Here is a 17371-nt window from a genome sequence, read left to right on the forward strand (position 1 = left end):
TGACAGAGGCAGGAGGATAGTAAAACTCAAATAGAGTACACAAACAGGAATGACAGACAGGCAGGCAAACTCTCTAAAGAGGCCCACAATAAAAGATGGATTGTTTACCTTTTGGCTGTCAGCATGCTAAGCCTGGCTGGTTCCAGCTCGGTCTCTCTGAACATGACAGCGAGGGTTTGGGCAATGAGGGTACAGAGTCTAGAGAGAGAGAGAGAGATGGAGAGAAGGCGAGAGATATATCAAAGAATGTAGTCAGATTAGAGCCACTGTTACTCTGTGTGTTAGGGTTAAGTCTGGGGCATCCAACAATTTACAGCTGTTCTCATATATTTCCACGTTATGCAATGATAGTGTAGTGCACCAAAGCATTGATAGTCCAAGCTCTCTGTCTTACAAGCTCTCTGGTCGTACTGGTGGGGGCGCGACATGTAACAAAAAAAGGCGCATAACTTCTGAACGGACTCACAGATCACCGTGGAACTTTGACAAAAAGGTGCAATGGCGCAGCTTAAGTTTGACCTTCTGGCCACGCCCTCTTGTGTTTTTGGAAAGTCAAAGGGGGCCTTGTGGGGTGTCGTCGGACTAGGCTTGGAGCCAGAAAGTAAAACAAGTTGTCCCTTGACCCACGATAAACCTGTCATCAAACCTATGCAGCGTTACATGAATCTGTTAAGAAATTCTCCTAGTTATATGCGGCCAACGCCACACCCCCCTTTTGGGCAATCAGTGTGCTTAATCACTTCTTCGTCCCACCAAGTTTGGCACAAATCCTCGCTTAACCCTTTGAGATATCATGCTTACAGACAAACAGAGGTAATCAGGCAACCCCTGGTTAATGCTGGGCCACTGTGTATGCTGCTGCCGCCGACTGCTCACCACCCAAATGTGCACGTTTCAACAAGGAGGGGTCACTTTCTTGCATTGACTCATGGATAGGATGGCCCACACTACTGTGATCTAGGAGTTGACACCAGCTAAATATTGACATTTCAACAATGGGTAGCCAGGTAATCAGTATTCACTCACTCACACATGTTCACTGTTCTAGGGATTCCTAGTGAAATGCAATAAAGCAAACGGGGTTGAGGGAACATAGGACCCAAAAGTGTACTGAGGGATAATCCTGTAGGGCTTAGGGAAGATAGGGTGAGGGAGACCTGGTTTGCAGTCTGCCAAGTTGACAACCACCTCTATAAAATTGTAACTTTACTGGCAATAGCTGTCATTCTTGAAATTAGAAGGGTCAAAATACAGAATAGTCCTGTATTGAAGAATATATATGTTGCACCCCTTACCGGACCGATGCAGGGCCCAATTTTTTTTGTATTTCTCTCACAAGTTGTAACTACTGCCACACTGTGCATCCATAGAATCTAGGGAAACTGATTATATCTTTTTTTTTTCTGGGCTGAAGGTGGAAACCCTATACCTAGAATCCTATTGGAAGTGAATACATTCTGCTTTTGGGAAAAAGCTCATGTGACGTCAGCCGCTTTGTTTAATCAGCCGACCAATACTGACGAAGAAAGGCATAAAAAATATGACAGTGACATCAGCTGTGGCCCATGGTTATGGATATTATGTGCCAACCGCATGAGCAGCTTTAATCATATCATCAGAAAAAGCTCCGTGCAACGATTTTTCGCACTCAAAAACACTAAAACAGAAACACAACCTAGTGTCTGCATTAGGTATGAAGGCATACAGTATCTGATCTGCAGTGTGGACTCCTCTGGGTCCCATCTCCAAAGCATGGCAGCTGCTCAGAGAGTCCTCCAGAGTCTGCACCAGGAACATGCACACCTCGCTGGACTGGAGGAGAGAAAGACAAAGGGGAAAGATAGAGGAAAAAGAGAGAAAGGAGGAAGAGATTTAGAGAAGGAGTGAGAAAGTCACCCGTCACCTGGCAAGTGGGCTCATGCAGATAAGATGACAGGAAATGACCAATTGGGTCATGATCTGGTGTGATAACCGCTACGAAAGTGTCCATTGTGGGCAAAGTCCCATTTCTGTTGACAATCAAAACTGGTTCTTTTGAGCATCGTGGTTTCGACGTGCAAAACCTTTATGATTCTAAAGTATTCACTTTCAACCACTGGGAAATAGAGGCCTTTTGTCCCCTGGACTAACATAGACTTTCCTTTCCATTCATTACCTGAATGGAAGCTAAAACAGGCTGAAGTGTGGTTAGAATACCCTGTAAATCCTGCCTGATTATGTTAAATCAGAAAAATATAGTTTCTTTATTTATTTTGCTCTTCCCGTTTGTTACGTCTTCGCATTTATTCATTGGAGACATAGCTGTTGCTGAATGCTAGACATGTGCAAGGTACATTTACAGGCCAATGTTGTAGCAAGTACAGTAAGTATATTATACAACTATTTAGGCTTCCTCCACATATGATCTGATATATATATATATTTATATATATATATATCTACGATTGTTGTCCAGATATGGTCTCGTTAAACCTTGTACTTCGACCTTTTTACAGCCCAAGGACCCCTTGGTGTATAGAGAAACATCGGGGACCCCCTGGTGTTGCATTTTAAGCCTGGCCTATGATAAAAATATATAATCCCTTATTCACCCGTTTACACACTCAGTTATGATGCTTATGGTTCCTGTCTGTTACTTTATTTCGATTTATTTCCGTTAGTGTAGTTCCGTTAGTAGACCAGTCTCAGAGCTTGATTGATCTGTGCAAAAAAATACAGTGAAATCCACCTTTTTTTCTAGTTTTCACAAATAGAATAAATGTTTTACAAATCTGAAATAGCGTTTGAAGCTGTTTTGGCTTTTTATTATAATCTAGTCCAGGTCTGACTACTATAAGTCCAGTATTTTTTTTTTTGAACGCACCATAAAGGTCATAATCTGTGAATTGGCTGCTTGTGCTAACAACTGATTTAAGCTGATTAATGAAAACAATATACTCAATATGATTTTTTGATTTTTCACAAAAATAATTTTGACATAAAAAAAATTGGCGGACCCCCTGCACTACCTCCGCAGACCCCCTACGGTTGGCGAACACCCGGCTGAAGAATACAGGTCTAGTCTGTAAATATCTCAAGGTGTCCACCAAGGAACTTTGAATTGATTCAACTGTTCAACCGGGCTTAACCTGGGCATAAGCTGGCTGAAATGTAGCGCCTCACCCCCCAGAAGAGTTTGCGCAGAGTTACGTTGCGGTGGGCGGCGGTTCTCAGCTCCTGTAGTAACAGGTAGAGGTTCTCCAGGCCGAGTCCCTCCTGGAGCACCTCGGCACTCAGCTGCCGAAACAGGTGAGCTGTACGCTCCCGGCTGCACGCGATAAAGACAATGCATTAACAACACAATCACAATCATTTGAATAAGTATTTCTTCATAGATTTCTTCTAATAGATAATAGAGCTTTGAAAACAGAGAGCCTCTCATTATGCCTCTCATTCACCCACCCAGATGTTTAGTTTACATTTCATTCTAAATATGAAATGCAAATGCAATATGTGGCAAACGAGGGGCCGTGGTTAAGCCAGGTCTGCAGGGGATCAGGCTGGCTTGGCTCCGTGGCAGCGCAGCTTTACCGGGTCTGCCCCAATCAGCGTCTTTAGCGCTGATTGGTCGGACCCGGCTGGGAGAGTCTTATATGTTGTTCTGTATTTTGGTGGAGGGCTGAGGTGTAAATGCGGAAATGCCTGCGGTCTGGAGCACGACCACAAGAAAGAAACTCTGTCAATCCCTTTTAGTATATCGTCCTGTTTGGCAGGCGACCCTTTGTGTTAACATTGTGAATAAAATCCTCGCTATGTTGGCGCTCCACTGCCCGAACGATTCCCTCGCCCTCCCTCAACCCGTACATGTGGGTAGAGACCCAATATGTATAAAATTGACATATTGACGACTGCTCATTCAAAGATAGGACTCATTCAAACGTCCTATTGCCAGATAACCACGCTAATTCCTGAGTAGTTTTGCCAGTGCACATGCGACTTCAATTCACATTTTTTCATTCACATTTCCAATGGTGCCCTTTAAGACACTGTATGAGTGCGGGGGGTGGTTGTACCTCATCATAGGATGTTTGTAGGAAGAGTTGAAAGGAACGCTGCACATTCTTCTGTAGAGAGGGTCTAACAGCAGCGTGGACCTCTTGGACGGACACACACACACACACACACACACACACACACACACACACACACACACACACACACACACACACACACACACACACACACACACACACACACACACACACACACACACACACACACACACACACAGCAACGCAATGTTTGCAGTGTCGTAAAAAGAAGCGAGGAAGAACCAAACAAAGGAAGAAACAGGAAAGACAAGAAGATGGACAGTTAAGAGTCTCCTTACGATGACGTGGCTGTTCCATGAGCTCTGCAGGTAGTGGTATATTCGGGAATCTCGTGACACGGCGTAGAGATGCAGCTCCGCCTCTCTCTCCCCCTCTTCTCCGTTCACCTGCTCCTTCTGCAGCAAGCGGTCCACGACCGAGAGTCTCCTCCCAGATAACTGTGACATTATGTGGCGGAACGATGTGGTCGGAAACTTCAAATTCCAAATTAAGTGGATTTCACGTTTCCTGAGATAATGTACTTTTTATGCTCAAGAGTTTCAGTTTGTCCGTACAGACACAGGAGTTGCTAGCAGTGCTCATATTATAAACTTGAGTAGGCACGACCTTCTCCAAAGAAACATGACTCTATCACCTCTCCGTACCTGAACAGCAGTGGGGGCGTGTGGGCTTCTGTCTGCAGGAGAGCAGTCCACGGAGTCCTGATGCCAGGGGAGGATGAGTGATGGGGAGGGGGTGTCGGGGGAAGGCTGCGGGGGGGAGCGCTCCGGACCTAGAGTCTCGACGTCGCGGCAGGGGGCGGAGCGCGTGGGCGCCGTCTCGACTACATCCTCACTGTTCACTCCCCGGGTCCTTAAAGAACGAGGGGAATCAGGATCAGGCTTTTTCTGCGTATGTACAGTATGTAGTATGCTTCAGCGGGCTTTCACCAAATCCGACAAACGACAACAACAAACCAGATGTCTGCTCTTTTCAATGAGCACACACACAAAGAGCTGTGACGCGCTGCAGTGCTGGTCCCCACATCCGGGTGGCTCCGGGATGTGTTCAAATTTTTCAAATGTTGATCTAACTCCGGTTGTCAGTGACTCTCCGAATGTTTCTTTTGGAGCTTGCATGTTTATTTCAGAGACAGACAGACAGTCAGGCAGGCAGACAGATTGCTAGGAAGGGAGAGATATATATTCTATGTCTCTTTCCATCTGTGAACAGCTGTACCCTTGTTGTTAACACCATTTACTAATATCAATATGATCGATGTGGGATTCATTGACGTTTTCAAAGAAAAAAAATCTCCAAGTTTTTCTCCAAACTGAAATGTTCAGTCTGCAAGACACCATGAATTGAAAATGTATTACCCAAATAATATACATTGTCCTATTCCAGTACATTTAAATAGTTCAATAGTAAAGTACATGTTAACACAATTTTTTATGTCTTAGTTGCACGCGTTGAATTTGGTCATGGTTTGTACGTGTGTATTGCTTTACTACATACCACAGACAACTTAAGACAGCAGATCATTTCATGATCATGACCATCATCATTTTCCCTGGTTGTTACTCTCTCACACATGCTAACCCCACTATCCAAGTAAGACACACCACGCCCAACTCTATGATTTTAGGAGGGAGACACTTATCATTTTGCCCCATAACGTTTTGTGAGCATTAAATGTTTCTGAAAGTGTTAAGTTGACTATAAAGACCATATCATCAATACTGAAGTCAGATGTACCTCTTTAAGCCCCCCTCTGCCTTCGAATGCAAGTGGTAAATTCCAATCGTAAATATTCAGAAGAATTTGAAATGGTAGCATTTGTATGAACGGGTTAAGTAGTGGGAGAAATACTATTCATTCTAAAAGGTAAACCTCACAGTCCACAAGGGAAACATCACAGGTAATGCATGAAATGAAAGTATAATATCTTTACATTTTAGAATATGTAATTTAGTTAAATAAGGGATAGACAGCCATGATGGCGTTCCATTACAAAGTCATTACTACTATAAGCACAAGGGGTTAACCGATTATGGGCCAGGCCGATATTCAGATCCAATATTCATCACTTTTCCAATTATCTGAATCGTTATTTTGTCTGATATGATTGCTGATAAAAATAACTAAATATATGAATAAATAAAATGCGTTCCTCTGGCTCTGATGCAGCCGCCTCACTCTGAAAGGTTTCTGCTTGTAGTCTGACTCAATGTCCCGCCCGCATTATTATCGGATTTGTATCTGCAAAATGTACCCCAATTATCGTGATAGGATGGTTGGAATTGGACAAACTGGAAGTTGCCAAAAAAGGCAGTAAAAGGAGCTACATGCTTTTATTGTAAGAAAATAAAATGGGCACTGCATCTTAAAATAATTCCACACTGCAGACACTTCTCACTCGTATGTTATTGTTGCTACTGGGTAACACGTGACTTTTCTTTACACTACGTCGCGCCACGTTGCTGCTACTTTACTTATTTACTTACTTATGCTACTTTATGTATTTTAAATTTTGATTCAGTTCACAAGAAATGGAGCTAGGAGCTCCCTGCATTTTATTTTTGAAAATATGTTGAAATGTTCTGTTTTCTAGTATTTTATTAAACATATATTTCTTCTTCCTCTTCCGGCTGCTCCCGTTAGGGGTCGCCACGGCAGATCATCTGTTTCCATCTCTTCCAGGCCTCTGCATCTTCTCCTGTCGCGTCAACCTGAGCTGCGCCTCTAATATACTCATTCCTTATCCTGTCCATCCTCATCACTCCCAACGAAAATCTTAGCATCTTCAACTCTGCCACCTCCAATTCCGCCTCCTGTCTTTTCGTTAGTGCCACCACCTCCAAACCATGCAACATAGCTGGTCTCACTTCCACCTTGTAAACGTTCCCTTTCACTCCTGCTGGAACCCTTCTGTCGCAAACCACTCCTGACCCTTTTCTCCACCCACTCCACCCTGCCTACACTCTCTTCTTCACCTCTCTTCCACACCCTCCATTACATTGGAAAGTTGACCCCAAGTATTTCAACTCATCCACCTTTGCCACCTCTACTCCTTGCATCATCATTCCACTGTCCTCCCTCTCATTCACGCACATGTATTCCGTTTTGCTCCAACTGACTTTCATTCTTCTTCTCTCCAGTGCATACCTCCAAGGCTCTCCTCAAGCTGCTGCCGAATCTCACGACAGATCACAATGTCATCTGTGAATATCATCGTCCACGGAGACTTCTGCCTGATCTCGTCTGTCAACCTGTCCATCAGCATTGCAAACAAGATTAATTCAACATATTTTTAGAGGCATGTTAAATAACTTTTGTGTTGGATTTTGTGTTGCTGTAAATTTTGACACAAAAGAAAATGCATTTTTAGCGTAAATATATATTGGCCCCAAATATCGCTGATCTATCTCCTTGATTACAAATAATCAGTATCGGCCCTGAAAAAAACATATCGCTCAACCCCTAATTACCACTATTAACAGCAATATGATAAAAGCAAGGTATATTGGCTATAGAGGGGTTACACTGATACTTTTCCGTGATAAAATGTAGTGAAGTGTAGTTTTAATCCATATTCTCCCTTCAGCGTACAATCCATTTATGAGATAATTGTACACAGTTACATCTCTAGTGAATTGTCAAGTCACTACAAGTGAAGCCAAATAAAACTGTGAAACATGTGAAACATCCAGCACCAGCACCACCATTAGCAGCTATTTTCAAAGGGAACCAGTCCGCTTTTTACTTAACTGTACATAATGACCTTGATCACTGCATGCTTGTATTGTGCTGCAGTCATGTCCCTGCAGACCATCAAGCTGTCTTAATGGTCTGATGGTCTGTGTCCCCTTTACCTGTGTGTGTGTGAGAGTGTGTTCGCACTAATGACCTCCCAGGAGTAAACCACACAGCAATATAAACAGGAAAGACATTTACACCCTAGCATTTACTTTTTCTCCCTCCTCTCCCTGTCTGTCTCTCTGTCTGACTCCCTATAAAAACACACACACACACACACACCTTTTATTAGGCATTTTATAACAGTTTTGCTTTTTTTTCAATTCTTGTAACCTAGCACATTTTTAAGGACGCCAACTATGAGCTTCCATTTCCTCTTTTCTCTGCCCTCCAGATCCTCAGAATGTGTGCCAACACACACACACACACACACACACACACACAGGAAATGAGACCAGCCCCGGTAGTATCTGTTTATATATCTGAACAACAAGAGATGCAGTGCAGTAGTTCACACTGGGACACTGAGAACAACAGTAATGTGCTGGAAGGACAATTAAACACTAGAGTGACGGGTCAGATAAATTCAATGACAAGCCTTTGTTTGTATATCTCAAAACAACAAATATTACTGGCATCATATCATGAGCAAAATGGTCCTATCATATAGTAAAAAAAAAAAAAATCATGTATCACAATATAATACAATCTTCTTCCTGTTTCGGCTGCTCCCATTAGGGGTCGCCACAGCGGAACACCTGCCTCCAATACCTTCTGTCACTCACAATGAAAATTTCAACATCCTCAATTCTGCCACCTCCAGTTCAGCCACCTTTCTTTTTGTCAGTGCCACCGCCTCTAAACCGTACATCACACACAACAGCTGCTCTCACTACCGTCCTGTAGCCCTTTCCCTTCACTCTTGGTGGAACCCTTCTGTCACAGATCACTCCGGACACTCTTCTCCACCCATTCCACCCTGTCTGTACTCTCTTCTCCAACTCTCTCCCTTACTCTCCACTGCTTTGGATGGTCGACCCCAAGTACTTGAACTCATCCGCCTTCTCCACCTCCACTCCATTCTCAGCTTTTTGCCGCCCTCCCTCCCATTCAGGCACATGTATTCTGTCTTACTCCTGCTGACTTTCATTATTCTTTTCTCTACTGCATGCCTCCACTTCTCCAGGCTCTCCTCAACCTGCTCCCTACTCTCCCTAAAGATCACAATGTCATCCACGAAAATCATAGCCCATGGAGACTCCTGCCTGATTTCAACTGTTAACCTGTCCATCAAAATTGCAAACAAGAAAGGGCTCAGAACTGATCCCATACTGCTGCTCGCTGATCCCCACCACTCCTCTTAACCTTGCCTCCACTACCCTTTCCCATAGCTTCATGCTGTGGCTGATCAACTTTATTCCCCTGTAGTTACTACAGCTCCGTACGTCTCCCTTATTCTTGAAGATGGGTACCAGTACACTTCTTGTCCACTCCTCAGACATCCTCTCCCTTTCCAGGATGGTGTTAAACAGTCTCGTTAGGAACGCCACTGCCATCTCACCTAAACATTTCCATGCTTCCCCAGGTTTGTCATCTGGGCCAACTGCCTTTCCACTCTTCATCTTCTTTAATGCTGTTCTCAACTCATCCTTGCTAATTTGCTGCACTTCTTGATCCACTATCCCCACATCATCCACTCTTCTCTCCCTCTCATTTTCTTCATTCATCAACTCCTCAAAGTACTCCTTCCACCTTCTCAACACACTCTCCTCCCTAGTCAGCACATTCCCATCATTATCCTTCATCACCCTAGCCTGCTGTACATCATTCCCAGCTTGGTCCCTTTGTCTTGCAAATCGGTAAAATTCCTTTTCTCCTTCTTTACTGTCCAACCTCTCGTACAACTCGTCATATGCCTTTTCCTTTGCCACTTCTCTCTTCACCTTGCGCCGCATCAGCTTGTACTCCTGTCTACTTTCTTCTTATACATTATATATATATATATATATATATATATATATATATATATATATATATATATATATATACATATATACACATACACACACATATATATATATATATATATATATATATATATATATATATATATATATATATATATATATATATATATATATACATACATACATACATACACACACATACACACACACACACACACACACACACATTATATATATATATAATATAATACAATCCAATATATAATAATTATGGCCCGGCCCTGATTCAGAGTCTTCATTAAATATAACTTTAATAGTTCTACATAATAATAATATGGAGAAGAAAGACTACATATAACTGAATAAATACATTTAAGATTGACTATTTACATAGTCTAAATCTTATATACTACATTAAGTGAACTTTAAACACATTTTTACATTCTCAGTGACAACCTTAACATCACCCTCGGAAAGTTCTAATAACAGCTAAAAAATAAACCCTCTTTGAGTCCCCCAATGAGCATCCGGTGATCTCACTTTTTTTCTGTTCCATTTGAATAAGTCATGAGCCACCTGAGACCCTGCGACTGGAGCACCAAAAGCCGAGGAGGTTCTCACTCACTCTCTAAGACTGCCACCATATCATTTTCTGAGCATTTACCATGTGCATTTTTATGGAAGATGGAATAAAATAAAAAAAATCGGAACAGTTGATAGTCGTAACCCCTTCCTTAGTGGTTTTGACATTTACGAGCTTTAAAGTTTTAAACCCCCCACATGTGCTCCACCCACTCGCTAGGTCAGAGCACACCTGCTCTGAAATATAAATATTTATATTTATAAAACATTTTTTAGATGCCGGTGACCTCTTTAAGAAGTCCAAACATGTTGCTGTTGCTTAATTGAAATGGCTAGCTCCAAACAATGGTACAAACATATTTTACCAGTCACTTATCGTGGGAAAAATTCCTAAAGTATGTAAGTCTACCCATGTGTTGCCATGTATTGATGTCAATAACGATACACCTCAGACCTTCAATTGTCTTCCGATGCAAAGATTCTTGAACTGCTAGGGAATAATCAACTTTGTCTCTTCCAATCCAAGAACAATATTCATGGATATACCATTTCAGCAACTTATCTGCTCATCAATGCCCATGTGAGATCTCTCGACAAAAAAAACAACATTGTGTTAAAGGCTTTTAATACAGTGCACCATCCTCTATTGGCATCCAGTGCTTTGTACAATGATGCGTGTAATTGGTTAGAAGATATTTATCTGACAGAACACAAGTGGACGGTGTGAAATAATTCCTACTCAATGAAGGAGTACCTCAAGGATCTATCCTTGGACCTCTTTTGTTCACCATATACATTAATGATATAGCTACCACATTCTAAACAGATGACAATGCTCTACTGTTCAGCACCGTCAAGCTGCCTCGAATCGGACAAATCAGCGCCCGCGCGGTGCTGATTGGTCCGACTCGAGTCAGGGAGCTTTCTTAATGTTTGTCTGTCTTGCAGAGTGGATCGGCACCCGGGCTCATCAGCTGACCAGGAGCCAGAGAGGAACGCCATTCCTCCTGCGTCAAAAATCATCCTCAGCATTATCATCATCATCATTATTAGTATTAATTATTATTCAGACGTGTGGCCAGCGAGTCGTTCTGTTCAACGCTAAATAAAAACTCTCGCCATGTTGGCGCACCCCCTACCTGTGGGCAAAGACTCCCACAATATTCAAGACCCCTGGATGCAAAACTAGATCACAAGAGTGGCTAGGGCTAGGCAAATCAGGCATTGGCTACTCAGCACCGTTTAACTGGAAAACTCTCCAGAACTAATTAAAACTTGAGTGTTAAGTCCCTTTGAATGTTTAATCTCTAATTTAAAATTTTTAGATTTGATTTGATAGAACAGTCTTTTATAAAATCTGTGACATTGCTTCATGTGAGCATTTGGTCCGTCCGCTTACTGCCAAAACATCTTGTACAATGTATTTTGCGACAATTCTCTCATGTCTGACTTTATGTGACTTGTGTTGCACTCAGGGCACCCTTGTGAAAGAGAATGTGTTCTCAATGGGAATTCCCTGAATAAATCCCAAAAAAAAGGTTAAATATCAAATAAAGATGATCATGGTTGTGTGTGAATTTCATTGGGATAAACTATATATACAGTATTTCTACTGACAGCTAGAAAGTGTGATTTAAGGAGGGGACTTATATCAGCATAGAATGCCCTCTTTGTGAATTTAAAACTAGGGTACATGTCACAATTTACGGTCCGACTCTTTTACTCTTTTTAAGTACTCTGGAGTGACTAGACATGTTTTGCTCTTTTTTAAACCTGAGTGCACAGCTGTTTTTAAATTGCACAAGTTTACATCTGTCTGACGCATTCTGTTAGTGGGAGCCACAGAGATCAGCTTGATGGACAAACTCTGTTTGTCCATGAACCTTTTTCACCAAGTACAGCTGGAGAACCAGTCAACGCATTTGTTGTTCTCCAGTTTTCCAGTCATTTGGGTGTTAGAGGGGTTAGAGGCAGGGGCTGGATGCGGATGATTGCGGTCCACCCACCTTTGGTAAGGAAATAAATAAAAACATTTAAAAATAAGAATGAAGGATATTGAAGGGGTTCCATTGCTGACGCAGCCATACAGAGACACATACAGGCCTTCCAGAAGGGATCAAGCTCACAGATAACTTTAGAGACTCCCATGAAATTCCTATCCCAAAAAAGTACAGCATTGGATATTACATGGTACATTATGTGACAGAAATATCCCTATATTCACGTTTTTTCTTTCACATGACCACATTCTCGTTCCCATATATTTCCTGTATTCTGTTCTATATCTGTGCTGGATCTTGCCATGCCTTGTATGACTGAACGGTCATGATGAAGGTCACCATGACAGCTCAGTCTTACAATGCAGTAACAGGGCCCCTTTGTCTACACAAAACCTGTAATTGCGGAAAAGGGCCAGATGCGCATTCCTTTCTCACTCCCCTTCTCACTCCCTACTTTGCCCGAAATTATAGCTGCTAGGGATGCATGTGTTTAAAATAACAATTTGGCAGTCAACAAGGCGGATATCAGCTGATAGCAATGTATGGGCGATAAATCGGTGCATCCCTTGTAACTGTGCATTATTTTTAATGAGCACATATCATGTATTATTGTATGGAAGACGAAACATGAAACTAGGGCCTAGTCCACAGGATATGCCCAACTTTTTGTCTGAATAAGAATTGACTCCGGACAAAGGTAACCAGACAATATTGTTTCACTGTTCAGAGTGTTACTGTATTGTTGTCATCTATTTAGCAAAATTTATTTTGTTGATAGAACAAGGAACTCAGTTTTTTTTTACTGATTTTTTAATTTCTGCTGAAGAGTGTTATCAAGCTATGAGATTTTGTAACTTTGTAACAGGCGACTATCTTCACCAAACAGATGCCACTGTTGCTTTACCTATGCTGGACAAAGCACTCATGTAGACAAGTGGAGCATTGTATAAGTAGTCAGGGGCCCCCGACACTCTTTAGTTGACATAGAAAATCAACATGGCTGTCTGGGGCACAGAGATAAGGCCTGAATAAATTAATGAATGGATAAATAGTACAAGATTGAAAGGAGCTCTAAAAACAGTACAATAGATGTTTCTTTAATAAAAAATCCACCATTCACAATCACCTGTGCCATTCACTAGTCCTATCTATAATCGATCTCCTTTTTGTAAAATAGTCATCATTGGAGAGTGTTATGTGAGTGTGTGTGTGTGTGTGTGTGTGTGTGTGTGTGTGTGTGTGCGTGTGCGCGCGTGCATGTGATGCCTACCTCTGCTGGGGTTCAGGTGATATTCTCCAATGGTTCTCGGATAACAGAGAATCGACCACTGGAGGGGGAAGAACAAAAACGAATCTGAGCACCGTCCTTACAAGGTCTTTCTATAGATATGAAGTGGTTCATCTTCATATCTAGAGTCTTGGAGCCTCAAAATGTCCACACATTGGAGCAAACAAACAAGAAAATCCACAGTTATCCATTCACATATGTGTGTATTCGGGAGTAAGGGCCACCCTTTGCCTTCAGAAGAGCTCTTACCCTGTCATACAAGCCCTGCTCTGTGTGTAAGGTGATATTACAGCATTTAGAAGAAATACCTCCAGTTCTTTGAAAGGTGAAGGAGGTGGAGATCTACGTTGTACTCTTCACACCAGCATCTCCCACAAAGTATTCAATGATGCTCAGATCAGGTGTTTGGGGAGATCATAGCAGGAGGCAGACGGACTGACTGGGGTTCATGAAATGTTTAGCAGTGAGACTTTCAACATGGAAAAGTATTTGCAACCGAGGACGCACCTGCTCTTAAATGACCTGACAGTCCTTGGCTGCTCATTTTGATAGATTATTTTGTTTCTGTTCTGTTTTTTAATTGTTTGACAGCCATACTTTGTTCTATTGTCCGGAGCTCCAAGGTTTAGGTGTATTTTTTGTGTGACACCTCTTTTGAAAGCTGACAAATATACTGCTAACTGGCAATCAACCTAACATGACTCATCACAGCACTTCATAATTGTGATTTAGTTACTTCAACTTTTCCATTTCTAAATCTCTATTGGTGTTATACAGACAAGCACGCATTCACAGTGACTCAGTGTTTCTTTAACAGTTTTTGATAGGGTTTAGAGGTTTGCCACACCAGAGATGAAAATGGAGACACACGTGGGGCGCACACGCAAACACACTCAAATGCACACCCACTTAATTCCACTAGGTGATGTAGGGGGAAAAGGAACATAACGTCTTTACCTCTTAGGTCCTTTTGGGCTGACAGTACGTTTCTGGGAGAAGGAAGTTCCTCCTTCTTCTCTCTCCTCAGCCAATCATCTCTCCTCCTTCTTACTTGCTTTGTGGTTGTGTAGACGACCCGGATGTGCTGAGAGCTATCTCTGTCCTTCCCTCGCAGGAAATCTGGCAGGTCGTTGACCTGCCAGATTTAAACATAGAGCTAGATAAATCTGCACCTGCTGTGAGCTTGCAGGCAGTACAAGTCAGCGCTGTACGGAGCCTGGGTGTGACAGACAGTTTGACTGGCGGCTTGGGTCACACGTACATTATGACTGGAGAATACATATCCTTTCTTACACCCTACATGCCCTCACTTAATGTCATCACGTCAACTTCTAAAGTTTGAGCGCACGCTAAGAAATGCCTTGCATTGTGCGTCTTCAAAACTTTGCAGGGCTTTCATTTGAAGAATAGCGACAGCTTCTACGTGATGGAAGACACCTGGGCTTGGAAATCTTCAACAAAGGAAGGGGCAGAAGATGTTTCCACGTGTGGTGGTACACCAAGAAGGACTGGGTGGTATGGGTGAAGGACATATTGTAGTGGCAGTTTCACAGTATATCACGGTATTATTATTTTTTGCATTACTGGGCCTTATATAGGTTCAGAGTGGCTTATTTTACTGTCAGGGGTACATAGACTATAAAAAAACATTTTAATGTCATAAAAATGTGTATACTGAAGGCTTTGATTGCTGTAGGATTTGCTTGGCCCCAAAAGATTATACAAAAATATGAAGGAATCAGCATGAAACTGCAAAAACTGCAAATTTTTATTGTGCAAACCTCAACACAGTAAAAAGTAGAACTTAAAAATAAATAGATTTATTTGTTTACCGTGTCCCTGCATAGGTGGATTGTTATTGCGTTCATAATGTCGCTCCACCGCTTGCAAGTGATGTCTGACCCTTTGGCTTTACTGTTTCACGGGCACTACGCCATCCATAATCGCAAACACTTTTGGTATTCCAACAGACATTTTCTGAGGTGATGAAGTAGGTTGCTAACGACAGTGAGTCGTCAAACTTCGCAATAAACAGGCTTTTGGTCTACGTCGGATTTTTTAAAACCTAAAAAACTTCCAAACAGCAGACACAGCTGTTGGGCACAAGTTCTTCTAGTGCATAATCTCCTCCTCCGGTCACTCTTTCTCTCTTTTCTGTTCTTGAATGTTACGTCACTGTAGCCACGACGGAGCCCCTCCCAGCTGCGAGCTGTACCCAGCATGCTGTTCGGCAGTGTCATTTTGTAAATGTATAATTATAGGTGTTACAAATTCTTTGTGGCACAAATTGTTGTGTGCCATGGTGTTTTCTGATGTTAGTTGTGAGTTATTAATTGTTGTGTTATAAAGTTATAACCGTTAGTAAGAAGAGTACACAGTTAATTGGGATCCACTCTCAATACACAGTAGCGCAGTTCGTTGCAAACATTATATATTTTGCAGCCTATTGAAGACTTACAGCAATTGTTTCAGATATCCGGTATATGTAATTAAAACCGGTATATCAAACGTCATACGGCCCAGTACTAACATATTGCATTGTTTATTATTGGTGCACCGATACCAGACTAGAGGTCTTCACAGGTCCCAAAGTTCGGAACTGAGCTCGGGACATTTGTCCCAAATATGTAAATATTAAAAAAATTAAAAAAGGCACCAACCCGATGTTCAACCGCTGTTTAACTCCAATTCCCATACATATTCCCTGAATGTCTGCATGTGTTAAGTATGTCTCAACTCCTTCCAGCTATCAAATGCAGCACCAATAAGTGCCTGTGCTTATTGGTGCTGCATCAGCTCAAGCTGATCAATAAATTCACAATTACTATGAATTTTTACAGCAGCAGAACTCCCAGTGTCACACTTAACCATGTCACCTGCCACGCTGTATTATTTCCGACAAGTGTACTATCCAGTAGGCTTGGGCGACATCCAAAATGTTACGATATTATCGTCGTCGTTGTTGGGGTGGGCCGGGGGGGGGCAGTGACAGAGTCATGACGCACGGTTGCACAACATAAAAACACACTGTTTTGGCGCACCGATCGCAGTAGACCCATCAGGAGCTCACACATCATCTGTGCCGTCGGAACTGCAACTTCACCATCCCCACCACCACGTCCAAATCCTCCATCTGCTTCCTTGATGTTGGGCCGCGGCGCGCATACATCCACTCTCTGTACAATCTCTTTATGCGCACAAGTGAATGAGCTCCGTCTGTCGCTCCCCATGGTCCCACAGACTGACGGGGGGAGGGGCGATATTTAAATACTGCGAAAATATTGCATATGGTGGCAAATATCACAATATTCTATATTATCGAATATCGGTCCAAGCCAACTATCCAGTAACACATCAAATGCAAAACATTTTTGAGCATTTGTGCTTGTTAAGACCAATTTCAATACTTGCGACAGTTGAATGTAAAATATACTCAGTGTTACAGTCAAGACCTCGTGTTTGAGGCAGAGAGCGAAGGTCGCGGGGTTTGAGTCAAGTCAGAGACCGAAGCTTGTGGAGTTCAAGTCAAGTCAGAGACCAGTGTTTTTCAGGTTTGCTGGGAAGTCCGGGAATTGAATGTGGTGAGTCCAACTCATCATCAATGGAAATTAAATTTGATTAAAGGACACTATGCCTCCTTGATAAATTTTTTCCTAGTCATTTTCAGGGACAATAAGAATAAACACCTTTACTTAAAAAGATAGT

The 17371-nt window shown here is 42.2% G+C and overlaps 1 protein-coding gene across 1 annotated transcript in view; it reads right to left on the bottom strand.

Annotated features, from left to right (window-relative positions):
* The window catches only part of cUnh12orf56 (chromosome Un C12orf56 homolog), a gene marked incomplete at its 5' end in the record, with an annotated part of 31471 nt that overhangs the window by 10395 nt on the left and 3705 nt on the right, over positions 1-17371 (bottom strand). The window contains 8 exons of the mRNA XM_080022672.1: positions 109-198; positions 1706-1812; positions 3163-3307; positions 4053-4135; positions 4370-4528; positions 4736-4943; positions 13649-13706; positions 14624-14801. Coding sequence (XP_079878798.1) covers positions 109-198; positions 1706-1812; positions 3163-3307; positions 4053-4135; positions 4370-4528; positions 4736-4943; positions 13649-13706; positions 14624-14801 — 1028 coding nt within the window. The remainder of the gene's footprint in view (positions 1-108; positions 199-1705; positions 1813-3162; positions 3308-4052; positions 4136-4369; positions 4529-4735; positions 4944-13648; positions 13707-14623; positions 14802-17371) is intronic.

Source organism: Zeus faber (genome assembly GCF_960531495.2).
Source record: "Zeus faber genome assembly, chromosome: 21".
NCBI classification, from domain to species: domain Eukaryota; kingdom Metazoa; phylum Chordata; class Actinopteri; order Zeiformes; family Zeidae; genus Zeus; species Zeus faber.